At 42.8% G+C, this 18,864-nt stretch overlaps 1 protein-coding gene across 2 annotated transcripts; it reads left to right on the plus strand.

Moving 5' to 3' along the window:
- Positions 1-3,021: 3,021 nt before the first annotated feature.
- Positions 3,022-9,443, plus strand: wipi2 (WD repeat domain, phosphoinositide interacting 2). 2 transcript variants are annotated; one of them, XM_076752743.1, is made up of 12 exons: positions 3,022-3,272; positions 4,099-4,181; positions 4,971-5,140; positions 5,277-5,373; positions 5,756-5,853; positions 6,099-6,191; positions 6,335-6,405; positions 6,504-6,617; positions 6,742-6,906; positions 7,436-7,543; positions 7,678-7,775; positions 7,947-9,443. In XM_076752743.1, exons 1-12 carry the CDS (start codon positions 3,199-3,201, stop codon positions 8,057-8,059), a joined length of 1,284 nt encoding a protein of 427 aa, XP_076608858.1. In that variant the 5' UTR covers positions 3,022-3,198; the 3' UTR covers positions 8,060-9,443. The 2 variants fall into 2 exon arrangements, with proteins under 2 accessions (XP_076608858.1, XP_076608860.1); XM_076752745.1 differs by having other exon boundaries at positions 6,504-6,611.
- The last annotated feature ends 9,421 nt before the right edge of the window (positions 9,444-18,864 follow it).

Consider the following 18,864-nt stretch of genomic DNA (forward strand, 5'->3'; position numbering starts at 1 on the left):
CCACATGTTAGAGCGGATGTAGTGTAGGCTGTGTTTTAGCCACATACCAAACAAGCACATTTCAGCAAAGAAAAGCAAGTTCCCTCTCAAATGAGCCCTCATACATGTATTTTGGCCAAACAGTTCTTCTGCTACAAGCTTATTTATTTGGGTATAATTTTCAAAGAATGTCGATTTAAATGGTCTTAAAAAGGTAAACACCAGGGATTTTGATGGATTTTTTTCATATTTTAACACCATATTTTTGCATGTTGTCATTGGAAAATATTCCTCCAGTATTCCTATTTGGATTGATTATTCTGTTATTCATTTCAGAAGAAACTTTTTCCTTCGAGGCTCACGCAGCTCTGCTCTCCATTTCACAAGGCCTGCCTCAGTCTCCCTGTCTGTCATGTTTATTTGGAAGCTGTGGCTTGTGTAAACCAAAGGCCGGTACACAGTGTGGTGGACCTCTGCCTGTGCTGACAGAGCTCTGGAGGAGAGGCAGTCAGTCCCTGAAAACAGTAAACTGGACGAAAGGACACAGCTGACGCACAATCACAACCACGCAGGAGCAAACACGCAACATAGACTAAATGAGTTCAAAATGGAGGGGTGGATGGAGTCACTGTGCTAACTTCACAGATGTGCGTCTGTATTGGTTTTTAGTACAGAAGTAGAATCAACGTGATTAATAGGGCTGTAATAAAACAGATTTATGTATAGTACACACAGTGATGTGACAGTGCTGAGGTTTATCTTTCAGAGAAATCACTGCTTTGAAATTTAATAAAACGCTTGTTAATAATTAATAATACTTTCTTGTTAATAAGAGCTTTTTATGACTGGGTACAAAGATTGCTTTAACATCATTGTTGGTAAGGACAAAAAACGCTCTCAGGCTAAAAGTTTATCATGGTGGGCTGATTTATTCTCAGTGCAGCTGAGCAGTTGTGGTTTTCTCACATTTTGTTTGTTTAGTTTTGGCAATAACTCAAGAATTTATACGGAAATGACAAAATTTCACACAAACGTGTCATGGGATAAAGTGAAGAAGTGGTGCCATTTTTTATCCAAAAAGTCAAGGATCAGCTTCACTGTGACATCATAATGTTTTGCAAAAACACTTCTCTAGCCATTATTCAGCAGCATATCTCAGGAGCAGAAGGCAGACTGTGACCATATTTCACATGTGGTCAGATACTGAATTGGTGACTCTAATCTTGGGCGTCCACCTTCTAACTGTGCTGATTGTAAAGATCTTCTGTGCTGTCGGATTGAAGATGTGTGTGAAGCGTCCACATTTTACAGTGTGCAGCAACATCCATATTTGAAGTGTTGTAGTCCACCACAGTCCCCCAACTTAATACCTTTTATCAAATCCCTTCAAAGTCTTCATTGTATATACTATATGAGTCAGGAACAGAGTTGTGTCCGCTTGGACCACCCCCGTCAATAAAGTCTGGACAGACGTGTGTGGATGTAAAGTGCAACTTGAATAGTTGGCAGAGGCAAACAACTTCAAGGTCCTAATTCTAGTCTTGCTTTCTTTCCATTTAATACTCGCTGTCCATGTTTCCCAGTGCTGTTCAGCTGGATGTTGTTATCCAGTGAATGAATCACACTCTGACATGCTCAGACATAAACCTGAAACTGCAACAAAGTTTAAACACGTTGACAGAAACTGTGACTCACACTCTAAATTACAGTCAACGCATCAGATCACTAACTGCTTCCTTCTCATCCCACGCTTCAGACATCGCTGCTGCAGCCACCACAGTCGTTAGTCGCAGGATGTTTTGATGCTCATGTGAAAGTTCACTTGGAAAGACAGGCCATTCAGAAAATAATTAGGTCTTAAAATTAATGAATATGAATGAATACGTATCTAAAATGTGTTTATATCAAATAGTATTATGAAAATACGACTTTGGGATACTTTATAGGTTTGTACAACATGCATTGGAACAGTAACCCACAGGGATCATGCAATTTTTCCCTTTTATTTTGCAAAATATTTCGATGTCAAATGATATTCTTGTATGTATATAATTATATTGCATCTTATATTGTGTACAATAAATATGCCATTGCACAGCAGTGAAGGGAAAACTCAGTTTGTAGACAGACATGGCATCTCATACAGCTTAAATATTAAAATGTCAGTGTATGACAATATCAGTAGAATAAATCACATAATACAGATGGAGAGTCCGCTTTGAAAGGGAATCAAAATATAATTATAAGTCATACCAAAGTCATGTCAAGCTTGATTCCATTTGCATCAGTGGATTTTTTTCCAAGTGATATCAACTGTAACTTAACCTCGTTTAATAGAATTTTAGTCTGTTCAAAGACAGGGATAAGTGCTATTTTAAGAGACAAGCAAGTCCTTCTATCAACCCAGACTGGGATAACAGAAGGACATCATCAAATCAGCAACAGGATGAGTATTTGTAATTATCTTAAAATGAGCCTCTTACATTGTTGAATGACGAAACAGAGTGGCACGGCATTATAGTTTAAAATTGTATGATTGAGCAAAGGTGGAAATATTTGACATTTTTAAGAAAGGTAAGAAAGTGGAGATATTTGAATAAGAAATTCTAATTATGTGGAGAAGAGCTGTTGAACAGCTTTGCAAACTGTGTGATGTAGAGTATTAATTAATACACAATTTTCGGCTGGAGTTAAGAGGACATAAGAACTGGCCTACATCAATGGTATGTGGAATAAATAGAATACTTTTAACTTAACAATCAGGGTAAAACGTGTATCTCGCCCATTCATTTTAGATGTTGTTCGCATATATTGACGGTGGGGGGCGCTGCTACATTAAGTCATGAAAAGTTGCTGTAAAGCGGAGGGTTTGCAGCAGAGTTTTCTCCTGCTTTTTATTTGTCTTGTAGTACCGAGATATCAAACAAAAACATGTTATTCACAGTAAAATCGGATAGGATGACATTATTGTCACCACGACCCTGTACTTGACAAAAAACTGCTCTGGCTCTTTAAAGACACCGCACGCTGCGTCCTCGGAGCATGCGCAGTAAGGAGGAGCAACAACCCCTCTGAAAAACAACAACAATCACTACAGCAAGGCTAAGAAAAAGAGATGGCCCCCTGAAGCTCAACACTTCTGGCCCTTATCACAGTAGTTATCCCAGCCCAACTGCTGCTATTTCTGCCGGAGCATTATATGTCGATGGTGCCGAGCCCATGAACTTGGCCAGTCAAAGCGGGGATGCTGGCGGAAGCCAGCTCCTGTTCGCCAACTTTAACCAGGACAACACGTAAGGCAGGGCCGGGGAGAATGTCTGGGGATCCGATGGCCTCTGCTGTCAAGCTAGCTGACGTTAGCTAGCTGAGTGTGGACTTGTCTGGGCGCCTCGCGGTGTGACAGGGCTCGATGTGGAGTATCCTGCATGTGGCTTATCACGTTAAAAAATACTTCTAATAGACGCTGAGTTTAGCTAGACCTAATAAAGCTGTCAAGTCAATGGACAGTATATGTGCTATTTCATTCGTCACTAGCATAGCTTTCTAGCTAGCATGATGCTGGCTAACTTTAGCTACAATACACATGTAGGTTAGGTGTCATGTAACTTGGGAGGCTGAGGTGACGATTGTTATTATTAATATACTGACTGCAGACAGACATAACTTGTGATTTTTACTTATTTTGCTCGCTAGCTTTGACCTGGTGTTTTTTTTTTTTTGTTTTTTTTTTTGAAGGACTGGCGCTTCAGCCGAAGGACTGTTTAATAGCGTAAAAGTCTCATACTGGGTCAGTGTACCTCTTTAAGACAGATCTCTTGAGGACATGTAGCTTGATGTGCTGTTGTACTGCGCGGAGGGTTAGTCTGCTCAATTTGTTGTTGACTGCTCGAGACCACAGGGCCCTGGGTCGTGTGACCACTGTCACTATCTGACCAGTACAACCAGTAACACTAAAATGAAACCATGAAGCTGATCCCTCCTGTGTCCACTTTGAAACGCCTCTGTGAGCTGTCATAATTACGTTCAGCGGGTGTATGGGTGTGATATCTTGCTGATGCCATGATTATTCAATGCTGCTGCTTTATCTGTTTTTTTTTATTTATTTATTTATTTTTACAGGTCCTTAGCTGTTGGCACCAAATCAGGATACAAGTTTTTCTCCCTGTCCTCTGTGGACAAATTGGAGCAGATATATGAATGTAGTGAGTATTGACCAAGCTCTGCTCTTCAGTCGTAATACCTTATCCACACTTTTGTGTACAGTTATTTTATGCAGTTACAAGTACACAATCCTTTTGTGCATATAATGGATTTTAAAGCTGCTTTATCTGCAATAACAATATAATTATTAGTGCACAGTCATATTTTTGAGGTATTGTGTTTAATGCCTTCTGTCTAGACTGAACACAGTCACTGCACCATTACAGTAGTGCTGTTACTTTAAATATTAATAAACTTTGTCAGCACTTTGCCCATACCCATGGACTAAAACATCAAGCTTCCTCCGCATTATTGGATTTGCATAGTGCACAGCATGATATCTTATATGCCTGTTAACTGCCCATGTACTGTGAGCTGACCTGTACCTTTTGATAAACATGTTAAATTTGAATGGGCAGTGCAAAGCAGGCAGTAGAAGACACAAACCCGGCTTTTGCCTGGTCCATTTACTGAGCATGCATAAAGGTGCAGGTGTGTTCAGAAACAATGAAACTCACACCAAGATTAAAACAGCACCACAGTGGCCACTAACAGCTGTTAGTGTTCCTCTGTGAATCAGCTGTCTGCTAATGTGGCTATAAAGAGATGCTTTCATTTGCACCATTTCAATTCCTTAACTGTTTTAAAATTGTCACCACAAGAGTCACAGAAAGACAGCTACTAAAAAATGAAAGGATGCCACTGGGCGATTGTAGTGAGGTGATGATTCATTGTGTGTGTGTGTGTGTGTGTGTGTGTGTGTGTGTGTGTGTGTGTGTGTGTTCCTGCAGCGGACACAGAGGATGTGTGTATTGTGGAGCGTCTGTTCTCCAGCAGCCTGGTGGCCATTGTCAGCCTGAAGGCCCCCAGGAAGCTCAAAGTCTGTCATTTCAAGAAGGGAACTGAGATCTGCAACTACTCCTATTCCAACACCATACTGGCTGTCAAGCTCAACAGACAGGTAGGAGGTGGAGGGCAAATAAATACCTGTCTGTGTGTCTGTCAGGCAGGCGTTTTCACTTGACCTTGTTACATATTCATCAAAGCCGGAGGCCCTATTTGTCTTGTGATGTTGATCTTCTGTGGCTCCTCTGCAGAGGCTGATTGTGTGTCTGGAGGAGTCGCTTTACATTCACAACATACGAGACATGAAAGTGCTGCACACTATCAGGGAAACTCCACCAAACCCTTCAGGTAAGTCTGAAGAAAGGCAGGCAGTATCTCAACATAGTGTAGTGTGTGTGTGTGTGTGTGTGTGTGTGTACGTGTGTGCTTACAACCACCATTCCACACAAGTTGAGACGCTGTTTAAAACATAAAAACAGAATACAATCATTTGCAAGCCAGCTGTGTTTGCTGACACTGTGTTTGAACACGATATCTCAGGAGCACATTGGATGAATTTCTTCAAAACTTCAAAGCTGAAAACATTTAATTGATCCTTTGAGTCACTCTTTCAGTTTCACTGACTGTCACCTTCAGATGAATGTGAGATGTGTGAGAATCGGATGAATCTGTCTTTCTTTCTTTCTTTGGCTTCCTTTTGCTAATTTGCTTGTCTTTATTATTTCTCCAGGATTGTGCGCCCTTTCCATCAGCAATGACAATTGTTACCTGGCTTACCCAGGCAGCGCTACGATAGGAGAGGTTCAAGTGTTTGACACAGTCAATCTGGTAGGTGACCGAAGGCACAGTAAAGCCCTCTGCACTATACTATGATTGTGTAATAAAGCCCTTGTAATATGTAATCTTTCGTGCCACCCAAGCTCTTATTTCCCCTTTTTTCATCATACATAACTGTTCTGCTGTGTCCTCACTATTCTGACAGCCAGTGTTTCCTGTTGTCAGTCACTGATGCTTACTATTTTTGTCTTTCTGAAGTAGCACATCTCTAACTAGTGTCGGTATTTGTTTTCCAGCGAGCGGCTAATATGATTCCAGCCCACGACAGCCCATTAGCGGCTCTGGCTTTTGATGCCAGTGGAACCAAACTAGCCACAGCCTCAGAGAAGGTAACACAGTTACTTTCCAGTACACTGGCCTGTGTGGGTTATTTGTGTGTGATTCTTGTTTTCCAGCTGAGCAAATACAGATCACTGTTGTTGCTTCCCCTCCAAGTGTTGTCATGTTCTGTGCGTCTTTCACTTCCTCCCAGGGCACAGTCATCCGTGTCTTCTCAATCCCAGAGGGACAGAAGCTCTTTGAGTTTCGAAGAGGAGTCAAGCGGTAGATGATTTGATGATTGATGCACTACAGTTCTGTTTTTTCAGAAATTAAAGCTGTTTCGCTATTTTAGACGGGCATGATTCTGTCTGTCATTTTAGATGCGTGAGCATCTGCTCACTGGCGTTCAGTATGGAAGGCCTGTACCTGTCGGCCTCCAGCAACACAGAGACGGTCCACATCTTCAAATTAGAGACGCAGAAGGAGAAGTATGTGTACGTACCTTTCCCTTTCTGTTTCCCTCCTTACACGTCCAATTTTAAAAACTCCAGAGAGCTGCGATGCCGTGCATTTTCCTCTGATGAACACAGGCTTCTCACATTCTGTGTGTGTATGTAGGCCAGCGGAGGAGCCCACCACATGGGGAGGGTACCTGGGCAAGGTTCTGATGGCGTCCACCACCTACCTGCCCTCCCAGGTTACAGAAATGTTCACCCAGGGGCGAGCCTTTGCCACTGTACGTCTGCCGTTCTGCGGACATAAGAACATCTGCGCCTTAGCTGTGTGAGTATACACACACCTATATGAAAGCATACAGTATGTATGTAGACACATCTATTTGTAGATGCCATGCCCAACCCAGAAAGAACTGCAGTGAAGTGAAAGTGAAAGTGGTATGAACAGTAATATGCATGACTCAGTGCTGCTCTGCTCTCAGGGTTAGATTTTCATACATAGACAGGTCATGCAAGTTTGTCTTGTGCGTTTCATTCCATCTTCATTACTAATAAGAAGAACTTCAAAGTCATCTGTGCCTTCAGTAAGATACTGTGTTCAATACTGTGCTGTTTGAAATTGATGTTTACAAAAGCAGTGTCAATGTTGCTGCTCATGCTAAGTAACAGTTTTCATATTCCTCCGAATCTTAAAAACTGCTGCTTGTATCAGTCTGTGAAAGAGTCCTTTGATGAGCAAGTGCAGCAAACACAGGCTCAGTAGTTGCATAACAACAGTGTACAAGCCCCAGTGTCTAAAAATGGTCTTCATCCTTAAATAGGCACCATTATGTTTGTGAATCTTTGTCTGAAATTAGGATTCAGAAGATTCCCAGGTTGTTGGTGGCAGCGGCTGATGGTTACCTGTATCTGTACAACCTGGATCCACAAGAGGGAGGGGAGTGCACACTTATGAAGCAGCACAGGTAACACACACACATCCACACGCAGAATAAATACATGTGACAGGTCACTGAGCACTATAATCTGACCTTTTACACAACCAGCAGCCTGGAATTTAAGGTTTATTGTTCTGAATCTCTGCTGTCATTGACCTCAGGTTAGACGGCAGTGCAGAGCCATCCAATGAGATCCTTGAGCAGGGGTCACATGAGCGCCCACTTGTGGCACAAACCTACAGTGCTGCAGTCACTAAAGGTTTGTCACACAGTGTACTTTACTCATTTTTAATTCCCAACTATTGCTGTTTTTGATCTTAATTGTAGGAATCAGTTACTGCAGTTTACTACTACTTTAATCTTCTGTACTTTGAATTAAGTCGTGTACAAAGTCGTTTCAGTATTTGACCTTTGACCTTTTGTTTCCCAGGTTACTGTGAAGAGCAGGGCGCTGTGGGAGGGGCGGGGCTAGAAGATGACCTCAATGATCTGCGCTTAGAGGAAGAGAACGAGCAACCGCCACTCATCCTTGAAACTGACTGACTTAACGGACGGCTGTACCCACCAATCAGAGGGCTCCTCTGGTGCTGCTATGAACATGTGACACAAGGGGGGCAGGGGCAGGATCAAAGACAGGCAGGGGGGTGTTTTTAAACGCTCAAAGTGTTCAAGAGCCTGTCTGTAAGTCTATCTGTGCGTTTGTCCGTTCACATACACGTCTATCTTTTCCTTCCTCCCTCCTTCCCCTCCCTCCTTCCTCTGCTTCCTTTTCCCTCAGTTTGCCTGCGCAGGCTGAAGCTTTGCATGTACATGTGCCAACTGCTAAAAACATGCTCCAATGTGAAACGAGTACCTGTGAGTATGTGCGTGTGTGTTGGACGTCTGATCAAAAAACAGTAACAAAAAAGAAGAAAAAAAAATGTAGCCGTGTCTCCACGTAAGACACACACACACTGACGCAAGCACTGTGTAAAATGAAAGTGATTGTGTAAGTGCCTCGCTGCCCCACTGTCATGGGTTCTTCTGTTTGAGAGAGACGTCTCTTTGCATTGGCTTAATAAAATCTATTTTCAGTCGCTGGATCTTAATCGGGGGTGTGTACTATCTTTTCTGACCCTTTTCTCTCTCACGCACAGTCACACACTGTCCCTCGAGGAGTGTGGCATCAGTCATCTGGCTCAACTGTACCCTCCAAAGAACAATTCAGAAGCTTTTGGCATGAGGCAGAGGTGTTTGCGAGTAAGAGTGTGTGTCTGTGCGCTTGAGCTGAGACCTCATTTGTGCGTGCGCGTGTGTATGCTGGGCATGTACATTAGCAAAACACTGAGTGATTAGCCTCCACTTGTCCCCCCCCTCACTTTTACCTCATCCAAACAGAGGCTCAGTGGACCCCCTCCCTCCCTCAGGCCTGCAGTCATTGGTTAATTTTAAACTCAGATAATAATCTTTTTTTAAATCTACATAACCAGTCATAACCAATGATGTGTCATGCGTAAGAAAACATGCATGGTGTTGTTGACGTGGTACTTTGTCCATTCATCGAAGACATTTGGGTGGTGATGATCAGCTAAAGGAAGCCTGCAGATCAGCAGGGAAAGGCAGGAAGCTGTCAGTGACAGCGTCCTACTTTTTCCTCTACTGTGTAAATTAGTAGATGTGGTCAGATATCACTGTACCATTTTGTCAGGTTATGACCGTTATGACCATCAAGGGAACTGTGGACTGCAATTTGACTGATCTGGAGCTCAGGTAGAGCCTCATCAACTGGTCCAGGATGCTGCATGTTTCCCTATTAATCCTTTGTCTGAAGCCGCTAAACAAGGATTAGCCATGGGATTTTGGAGTGTCGGGCATTTTCTAATGATTTTGTATAAAATGTGAAACGTTCATCTGAAACTAAAATGAAAATAAATTCCATGTTGATGTATGAGATAGATACCTTTTGTTCTTGTCACACCTATGTTCATTAAGAAAAGCAGCTCAGTGAGAGAACAGTTATTAGTATTTGCTATTACGTTAGTATAGCAGCTGCTATAACATGATATTAATAAGATGTTTTGCTTCATCCAGGTTTCAGGATTTTGTTAGCATTCAGACTGAAGAAAGCAAACAAAAGCCACTTTCAGCATCATTATGTGGATGAATGTCTCATTGTTAAGTAGAAAATTGGCAGAACACAGCACCCCAGGGAAACTGTGTGTAATCTTCACACAGTGGCATCATTCATAATCATGGCTGAACTACCAATCAGGCTACTGCCCCAGAGCTCCAAAGGCCTCAGTTTCACTGTGTGCCAATTACTTTCTGGTATTTTCATTAATTGAACATTTGGTTAGTAGTATGCACAAATAACACACAATGAACTGTCAGTGCCTTTGGGGGCATTTGCATCATAAATCTGTCTTTAAGTGAATTTCTCGTCTATACAGGATCAAAGCTAAAAACTAAAAATAGGTCCCTACACACACACACATAACACACATGTCAGAGTGATACACACAGGTGAGCTCTCAATGTTTGATGTGAGAACTCAGCTTTACCCATTCCCCCCTCCAGTGTTAAGACACCAACTGAGATCATGCAAGGCACACACACACACACACACACACACTGAACTCTTCACACATACTAATGAACAACACAGGATCCAAAACACTTTCTAGAACCATAACAGCAAAGACTGTAGTCACACACAGTACATTCAAGGCACCGTGACATTAAAACATACTTTGCAGGCTAAAATCAGCAATTACAAGAGGTCAATCATTAGTCTAAACTGATTAAGACTATTGATGATGTTAAAGACTCATTTAATTATTCACGACTTTCTATTAGGAGGTCTGTCTAGGCCTTTTTAAGACTTTCCCTGAGGGGTCTGAGCTCATACTTCCTCAGTCAAGCATCCTCTGGGGGGTTGAATGGGTGTGTGTCACTCTGTGGGAGCACAAAGACAAAGACAGGCTGAACAATGCCGTGCCTGTCACAGGTGAAGATTAAATGCCTACCTGCTCGCTGTGTGGGTTGTCTCTCTTGCCCTCTACCTGTCCTGTCTCGCACTGGTGGGCTTGCTGACCTGGACGATCTCCACAGAGATGAAGCCCTTCATCATCATCACCCTCATTTTAGAGATTTGTCTTAGTATTAAATAAACACATGGACTGTTTGTTACATAATGAATTATGTCTTCAACCTGCTCTCTAACATGTCTGCTTTTGAGGAATTAAAAGACAGTGTCCTCATTTTGTGACTGACAGATTCCTGAATAGTTTAGGCTCTAATGGGATCCAAGTAGTTTAATTAAAAGTGCCACAATTTAAAGGAATTGTTTGACATTTTGGGAAATATGCTATTCCCTGTGTACTGGAGAGTTAGATGAGGAGACTGAGAGTCCACTCTGCAATTGCTCTGTTAAATATAAGGCTGCCACCAGCAGCTGATTAGCCGAGCAGCTATTAGTGGTTAGCTGGTTCTATTGCTTTTTCTCTTTGCTTTGTGTACAGATTAAACAAACAAGACATATTGTGTTAATTACTGATCTTTACAGGTGCTGGTAGACACATTTAGTTACTTTTGGACAGAGCCAGGTGAGCTGCTTCCCTGCTCCCAGTCTTTATGCTAATTTAAGCTAATTGGCTGCTGGCTGAAGCCTTATATTAAACTACAATCAAGTGGTGGTTATGGTAAGTCTCAAGGAAATGAATGTAAGTCTATGTAATGTCCCCAAAAGTGATGGAAAGACATCTATGTACCTGCATGTGTGTGTGTGTGTGTGTGTGTGTGTGTGTGTGTGTGTGTGTGTGTGTGTGTGTGTGTGTGTGTGTGTGTGTGTCCTCCTTCTCTCCCTGCAGCCTCTTGACCTTCTCCAAGCTGGCAGCTGTGGCTTGAGCCATCGCTGCTGCCTCCTCAGCCTCCTGGAGACACACTGTAAGTCCTGGAGGGGAGTGGAAGGAGGAAGAGAGAAGGAGAGGGAGAGGAAACCGTGGGATTAAATTAAAAAGCATCAAGACCACCACCATGTTTCATTCATGCACAGGGCTGATATGAAAACCTTTGCAACCCACTCAGTCTCCTCCAGCTCCTCAGTGCAGTGGATGCATCCATCTCATGCTTGCTCCTCCAGGAGGTGACATTGCCATTGAACTTGGACATGAGGCGCTGCAGCTCCTTGTGGACCTCTGACTGCTCCTTCAGCTTCTCCTTCAGCAGGGAGCAGTCATGACGGGCATTGACCAGGCCCACCATCACTGTGTTACAGCTCTCACTTGTGAAAATGAGGAAAAATATCACACATCCCCCCCAAAAGAAAGGTCAAATGACATTGAGGTCTTCGATCTCAGCCTTCATACTCTGTTCGTTCTCTTCCAGCTTCACTTTCAGCCTGGTCAGGTTTTCCAGCTAAACAAAAATAGTCTTAATTGGGGTTGATTGACAGCTGTCACCTGGATAATGGTGGCTTCTCCCTCCTCTACCTCTACCTCTACCTCCTATCAGTGAGGTCCTCCAGGTCTCACAATAGCTCTGTCCTCTGCTTCTCCACCTCTCAGAGAGCAGCCAGAGAACCAACCTTTATCTCTTCCTGTAATCCATAACATCCCACCTGTCGGCCTATTTATACTCATTTAGCGTCCAGCTCCTCAATGCAGCCCTGAAAGGAATGAGAAAAACAACAATAAACTTGCATCCTTAAAAAAAGAGCATTTATCATTCTCCTTTACTTCACATTTTCACCTTCTCCCCTTCTTCCTAACCTTCTATTCACTCTGCATTGTCTGCTTTCCTCCACCCTCTCATCTCTCATCTCACATTTACATCTCATTATCCTTTCCCTCTCACCCACTGGCCTTATGCAACATTCATCACCTCACATTTACCACTGCTAAAAATGTCCTATCAGGCTCCTCAGAGTGTTTGCAAACACTGTAGTGAATTCACCAGTATTGACAGGTTGTAAGTGGGAATCGTACCACAGCTGCTGAATTTATAGTAAAAAAAAAAAAAAGACTGTCTTGTTCGTGTAACATCCTCAGGATACTGATGATGTATGATGTATGTAAAACTTAAGCATGTTAACGTGTTCATAATGATGGCGCTACCATGCTGAGGTTGGCAGGTATAATGTTTACCATGTTGGCCATCTTAGTTTATCTGTCAGCATACCATTTAAATATTGTAACAGCGGTGCACCTCAGTGTGTCCGATTTGGTGCACCAAATTATCCAGTCCAGCTGAACTCATGATGAGCTCAGAAACCTTTTTATTGTTAACAAATCCTTTAGGGATGACATTGGGGTTGAGGATATAGTACCTACGAGACATCAAGAGGAGCAATTGAAGAAAAGAGGAATGGGGGGGGGGGGGGGGGCAGAGTGAAATGATGAAAATGGAAAAGTAGGGGCAGATAAAGTGAGATCAAGAGAAAGAGGAGGTAAAAGGACCCATTAACGAGGGGCAGGACCATCAATGATGCTTTATTTTAACCCAAACACACACACACACACACACACACACACACACACACACTCACACTCACACTTATCCCCATCCTATGCGAGCAATTGTGTATTTTCTAGCCACTAACACCTCAATGTCAAAGGCTGCATGAATTCAGTACTCACAGTGCCGGCAAATTGCACCAGTTCAAAGTGGGTCTTGCGTCCTTTCTTCCCCCCTTTTAGCTTGAGGAAGTTGGAGGACTCGGCCAGGCAGCTGTCATACAGAGCTGCTTTGAAGGAAAGACACACTGCTCCGCCAGGGTGGAGAAAATCCCCATAGGCTAGAGAGGAGAACTGAGAGAGTTGAAATATGAAAAAAATGTGATGCCCATGTTTGTGCAGTGTGTGTGTGCGTGTAGGTCGATGCAGGCCTGCAGCTCCAGGTTGAAGTTGATGAAGACCAAATCGATGCCCTCTTCCTTGTGTTCTTCTTGCTCCAGCACAAACGTGATGTTGAAGAACTGCTGCAGCTTCCCATGGGAGAAGATGATGCACCGCTGACATGAAAGACAGAGTTGGATCACAGAAGGACCAGACAACCTGAAAAATAGTGGGCAAGACCTGATCATATCTCACATAATCTATTCAGATCTCACGTCTTTGTTTTCAAGAATATTTGACTTGTCTAAATGAGGTTTTTGAATCACAAATTCATTGCCAGCCTTGACCCCGGGACGTGTTACACCCTGCTGCAGCTCCCCGGAGCTGACGGCCACGAGGTGGACGACTCTGTCAGCCACTTAAAGAAGGGAAGAGGAGAGTGGACAAGGAATTAACAATGTTGTGTTACACATGCTGAAAAAATGGGTAGAACAGAACACACAAATGAGACTGGGACTGATAAAAGGAAAGAAAAACAACATTAAGTTTGAAAAATATGAGCTGGGACACCAGAATGAGAGAGAGGGAGAAGCAGTCAGGTGGATTTTTTTTTTTATACCCTCAGTGGAATCCACATCAGCCTGTTCCTCTCTGGCTTTCTGTTTGAGCTTCATGTTGCTGAAGTGCATTATGCCTCCAGCTTGTACACGCTCATCTTCTCCTCAGGAGTGGAGCCCAGGACATCAAAGGCTTCCTGTGGACACACAAGCATAGACAGAGACAGAGAGAGAGAGAGAGAGAGAGAGAGAGAGAGAGAGAGAGAGAGAGAGAGAGAGAGGAAAGATCTCTGCACAACATAGATACACAAAGAGGAGCAACAGCACCATCAACAGGCTAATACATTTATTTTGTTTCTCGGTGGTCATGCAGAAGTGTGTCTATCTTCATTGCTGATTGCACAGCATTAATAACTGAGCTCACAGAGACAAAACGATGAACTCACATCAGTGAGCAGCTCTTCCTCCCTGCCGTCCATGCTGTCCACCACAGTGACTCCCTGACACACTCACGCATTCTGTTTGAGGTACCTTTAGCTGATGTAATGTCAACCATTATCCACAACTTTGAGCAAACTATTACTTTATCTGTTACTTTAAGCTAATTGTAGTTATTTCAACTCTTTTTATCGTACCTTTAGCTAATGTTAATTCACTTTTACCTTTTTCCGTTACTTTTTTCAATCATAACAGGTGTTCAGGTGTTATAGCTGACACAATGTGCAGATTTTTATTTTTTTTTTTAATGATAATTTCTGTTTCTTCAACCCCCTGGCAACTGCATGAGAGCACTCTGCAAATAGACTACACCTGACCTGGAATCACTGATTTATACTATGTTATTGATTGCAGGTTTAATATTTAAGAATGACCACCAGACAGCACTGTCTTTCTCAAACCTGGATGTGATCAGACTGTTAAACAACATCGCCCTGCTCTGTCTCCATTCTCAGACATCCAAACATGTCATCTCAATCTGTAAAACAAATTTGTCCTTCCCCTTCAAATGCCGATCTGACTTCGCTATAATTCCACATTAACTGGTGACATTACAGCTTCATGCTCTGTCTTCTTTCCGCACAGGAGTTGGTAGAAGATGTGGTATCATCATTCTGGGAAATCACTCTTGATTTCTCTGGCAGATCCGATACACACACGTACGTAGATACAGAACAAACCCACACAAACAACAGCAGATTTAAAGATGCTCATTCTATTCCTTTCACAGCTGACATGTTTTCAGTGGATACTATCTTTATTTCATGAAAAGGAGGATATAAAAACCAAGATTTGGCATTTTACCAAGGTGCACAGAGTAATAAAAGAAATCCATTCACAGGTCTCAATGTCAGCACCAGGCGTCTTAGCTGGAGGCCTAAGGTGGATGCTGATTCATTTTTCCTGAAACAACTCATAAATATTATTCTGGCAGATTTGGTGATTGTGCTGTTTTTATTTTCTACAATTTGTATTTAATTCCACATGGACATTAATCATTTCACTGCATAAAATTATCAAGATATACGTGGCACAACAAAGCGTGAGGAGTTGTTGTTCCTGATGGTCTCGGCGTTGCCGAGCCAAATGCCTCCAGCACTGGTTTAGCCTACATGATCTGGTCCTCCAGAGAGCCCTGAGAGAAGAGAAGAGAAGAGAAGAGAAGAGAAGAGAAGAGAAGAGAAGAGAAGAGAAGAGAAGAGAAGAGAAATGTACATGATTTTTGGAGTAGGAGGTTTTACTGCCAGTAGCTCCAACACAGCGCTGGGTGACTTTTTAGTGTTTTCAGTCTTGCCAGCACTGGAGGAGAGAAACAAATAAGGAATTAATAACAGTGAGACAACGCCATATATGTTATTTGTTTAAAAGATATGAATAAAAGTCCTTACATGACATGATCAGCATAGACTGGTCCTCATGCTCTGCAATGATGGGACATAAAGGGGGCAGGAGAGGAAGCAGAAAGTGTGAGAGAGACTAGAATAATTACTGCTGATTTCCCTCCGTGCAGATCACAGGGCTGCTGATGTTCTCTGTCAGCAGTACCAACAACACAGACAGCTGCCAGCCTTCCCCTGATGCCATATAATGGCTTCAAATATTTTTCTTCTCCCTAAGCAAATCATCACATGCCACACTGATTACTAGCAACTGCCCCACTCCCTATTTTCACATAGAGAACAGTGTAATGACTTTCAAGGAAATCATCTTGAGGGGGTCATCCCCAATCACCACATACCACTTGCATACTTACTTCTCCTCTGTGCCAGCTTTACTTCCCTTCCCTCACCCATCAATGACCTGTGACTGATTAAAATTACTTCCTTCTCTCTCTCTGAAAATCTGACAGTCTATTCTCAACACCCTGCCATCACCCTCTCCTCACCCATCAGCATGTTGTGGTAGGCATTGTCAGAGATGGAGAAGAGGAGGAAGTCTTTTGCATTCCTAGAAATTTTATAACTGGGCCACATTAACGCCATAGATGGGCAGCCATTTGTATGGGTTCATTGTTGATCACTGATGTAACCTATGCATTAAAAGAGAAAAGTCTGGTGCCATTAAGGGAAAAGTCCAAAGCACTGCATCCTACATTTCCCATCATGTAACAAGTGGTCCACTCTGACTGGTAAATACCTGTGTATTTCAAACTCCACACCACACCCTCATTTTTTAAACTCCAGCTTCTTAGGTTATCCAAGATGCTGGCCTTGTTGAGGAAAGTGAGGGTGGTCATGTCTCTGGCTTTGTACTTGTAGGGTTCACCTGCTGAAGTGTCTTAACAGTGTTCTTGGTGGTCTTGACAGTGATTTTGTCTCCATCTTCAGACTGAATCTCCCCAGCAATGAAAGCCTCCTTCTCATCTTTGACACAGCAGGAGTGCCTGATGTCATATGGTTTATTCATAGCATCCAGGCGCTCCTTCTTTGAAGGAATCAGGAATGGCATGGGGTCCACATCATCCCTGCACTCCCCTTTATATCCACCTGGCATGGGTGCTGCTGCTACCAACAAACACCAACCAGCCAACCAGCTCACTCACCAACTAGCTGCTGCAGACAGAGGCTGAACAATGGAAAGACAGCAGAAATCAAAAGGTAACAGTAGTAAGAGGAGGGACGTTGGCCATCGGTTAAACAGGATCCAATATTTGACTCAGATACTCACCAATGCAGGAGCCGGAGGTACGCTCAGGAGGAATATGGGTGTGTGAGCTGAGGCCATGCAGTTATCAGGCCATCTCCTTCCTGATATGGTCATGGCTCTAAAACCAGCCATCACTCAAGGCCTCATCCCTTCCTTCTGCCTGGCAGCACCAGATCTGAGAAGTCTTCAATCTGCCTCCATCCCTTTAGGGTTTCCGTGGAAAGCCATCGCTAAGGCTGAAACCATCTCCTTTCCTCGCCTCATCACTCCATTATAGAATGACATTGTTGTGGCACTTTCAGGGAAACTCTACAATTCAGCATCACAGTCTGGACCTTGTGTAGAGTGTGGCCTCAATCTCAGCTGGAGTCTTCAGAGCTAATGCACCACATGTATCACATAATCATACTAACAGCTGTACACGGCCATTTTGGAGGGATAAACTAGGTTGCGTATGTCTGGCGATACTGTGAGTGTTTACACGCACATGATACATACATGATACATGATACATACAAACACAAGTGCTACTTAGACAGATGTGCAGTTGTAGATAAAGAAGTGGGAGCAAGAGGCTAAGAAGACAGACGGGCTGAGACAAAAACACCAATGCTTCTATGAAGGCTGAGCCCTCTAAATCATTACTTCCACCTGTTCTGCTTGCAATTATGAGCGTATCTGTGTGAGAAGGTCAAACAGAGAAAGAGTGTGTGTGTGTGTGTGTGTGTGTGTGTGTGTGTGTGTGTGTGTGTGTGTGTGGAGGGTTCAGACTCAGACAGATAAACAGACAAAAAATGGTTAGAAAGGCCGCAACTGTTTGCGTGTTTGTGAGACAAGGCGTGTGTGTGTGTGTGTGTGTGTGTGTGTGTGTGAGAGAGAGAGAGAGAGAGAGAGAGACAGAGAGAGAGAGAGAGCCTTAGCTGCTGGAAGTGTGTTGTGTCCAGCAGGCTGTTTCACCGCTTATGTGGATTTACTGTGTCCTGTAAACAGGATGGTGAGAGGGTCCATTGTTCCACCAGTTAATACTGCAGCCATGCAGCTAACCCCAGTGTTACTAAAGAGCCAAATCCCTCCAACCATTATCCCTGCCTACCCAGCCCCTTTAAGGAGCGTACCAGTGTTTTAGTCCACTGCATGTTATACTTAACATTCCTGACAGACATTTTTTAACTTGGACTTGATTTGATGTCATATCTGTATTCTCACCTTCATTATCACCGTAATTTGCAGTTGAAAGTACAGATTTTATTGTGTAAAGTCTTCCATCTTGTACTCACATGTTTGTTGGAAGCTGCAGATGAAAGTTTTCACTTATCTTGCAAAATGTCTCAGCATTGACTCAATGAAGTGGCATCCCATCAACATTTGAAACAGATTTTGGAACAAAGTTTTGTTTGGGGACAATTAATTTAAATACGGACCCAACCTTTCGATCCAAGAAGCCGCTAAGATCAAGCCAATACAGTCTCATTATCTCTTTCACAAAGTCCCTGTGGTGTTACTGTTGCTCTCTTTTGATCTTCGTGATCACAAACCTGTTGGACAAAACTCATAACTTATAAACTGATACTAAAGTCTGTATGTTGGAGGTTTCCACACACACTTGAAAACATTAGACAACAAGAGTTCTTGAATCAATTCTCTGTTTTTCAATTTTTACTTAAACTACCCTTCAAATAATGGACTTATTATTATTATGGATCTACCAACTTAAATAGCTGGAAGTGATGAAGTTATTTCAAATGCAGAGGATTAACTTTCTGAACCTTTGAGAAAGGTATGAGTGAATATGTACATGTCAAAGAAACTAAATTTCATTTCACTGTGATCACTG

The sequence above is a fragment of the Chaetodon auriga genome, chromosome 16 (genome assembly GCF_051107435.1).
Source record: "Chaetodon auriga isolate fChaAug3 chromosome 16, fChaAug3.hap1, whole genome shotgun sequence".
NCBI classification, from domain to species: Eukaryota; Metazoa; Chordata; class Actinopteri; order Chaetodontiformes; family Chaetodontidae; genus Chaetodon; species Chaetodon auriga.

Coding starts and splice junctions, on each gene's coding strand:
- wipi2 (XM_076752743.1), top strand. CDS start 3,199: ATGAACTTGGCCAGTCAAAGCGGGGATGCTGGCGGAAGCCAGCTCCTG. Junction 6,192..6,334: donor TAGCCACAGCCTCAGAGAAG/GTAACACAGTTA, acceptor ACTTCCTCCCAG/GGCACAGTCATCCGTGTCTT. Junction 6,907..7,435: donor AACATCTGCGCCTTAGCTGT/GTGAGTATACAC, acceptor GTCTGAAATTAG/GATTCAGAAGATTCCCAGGT.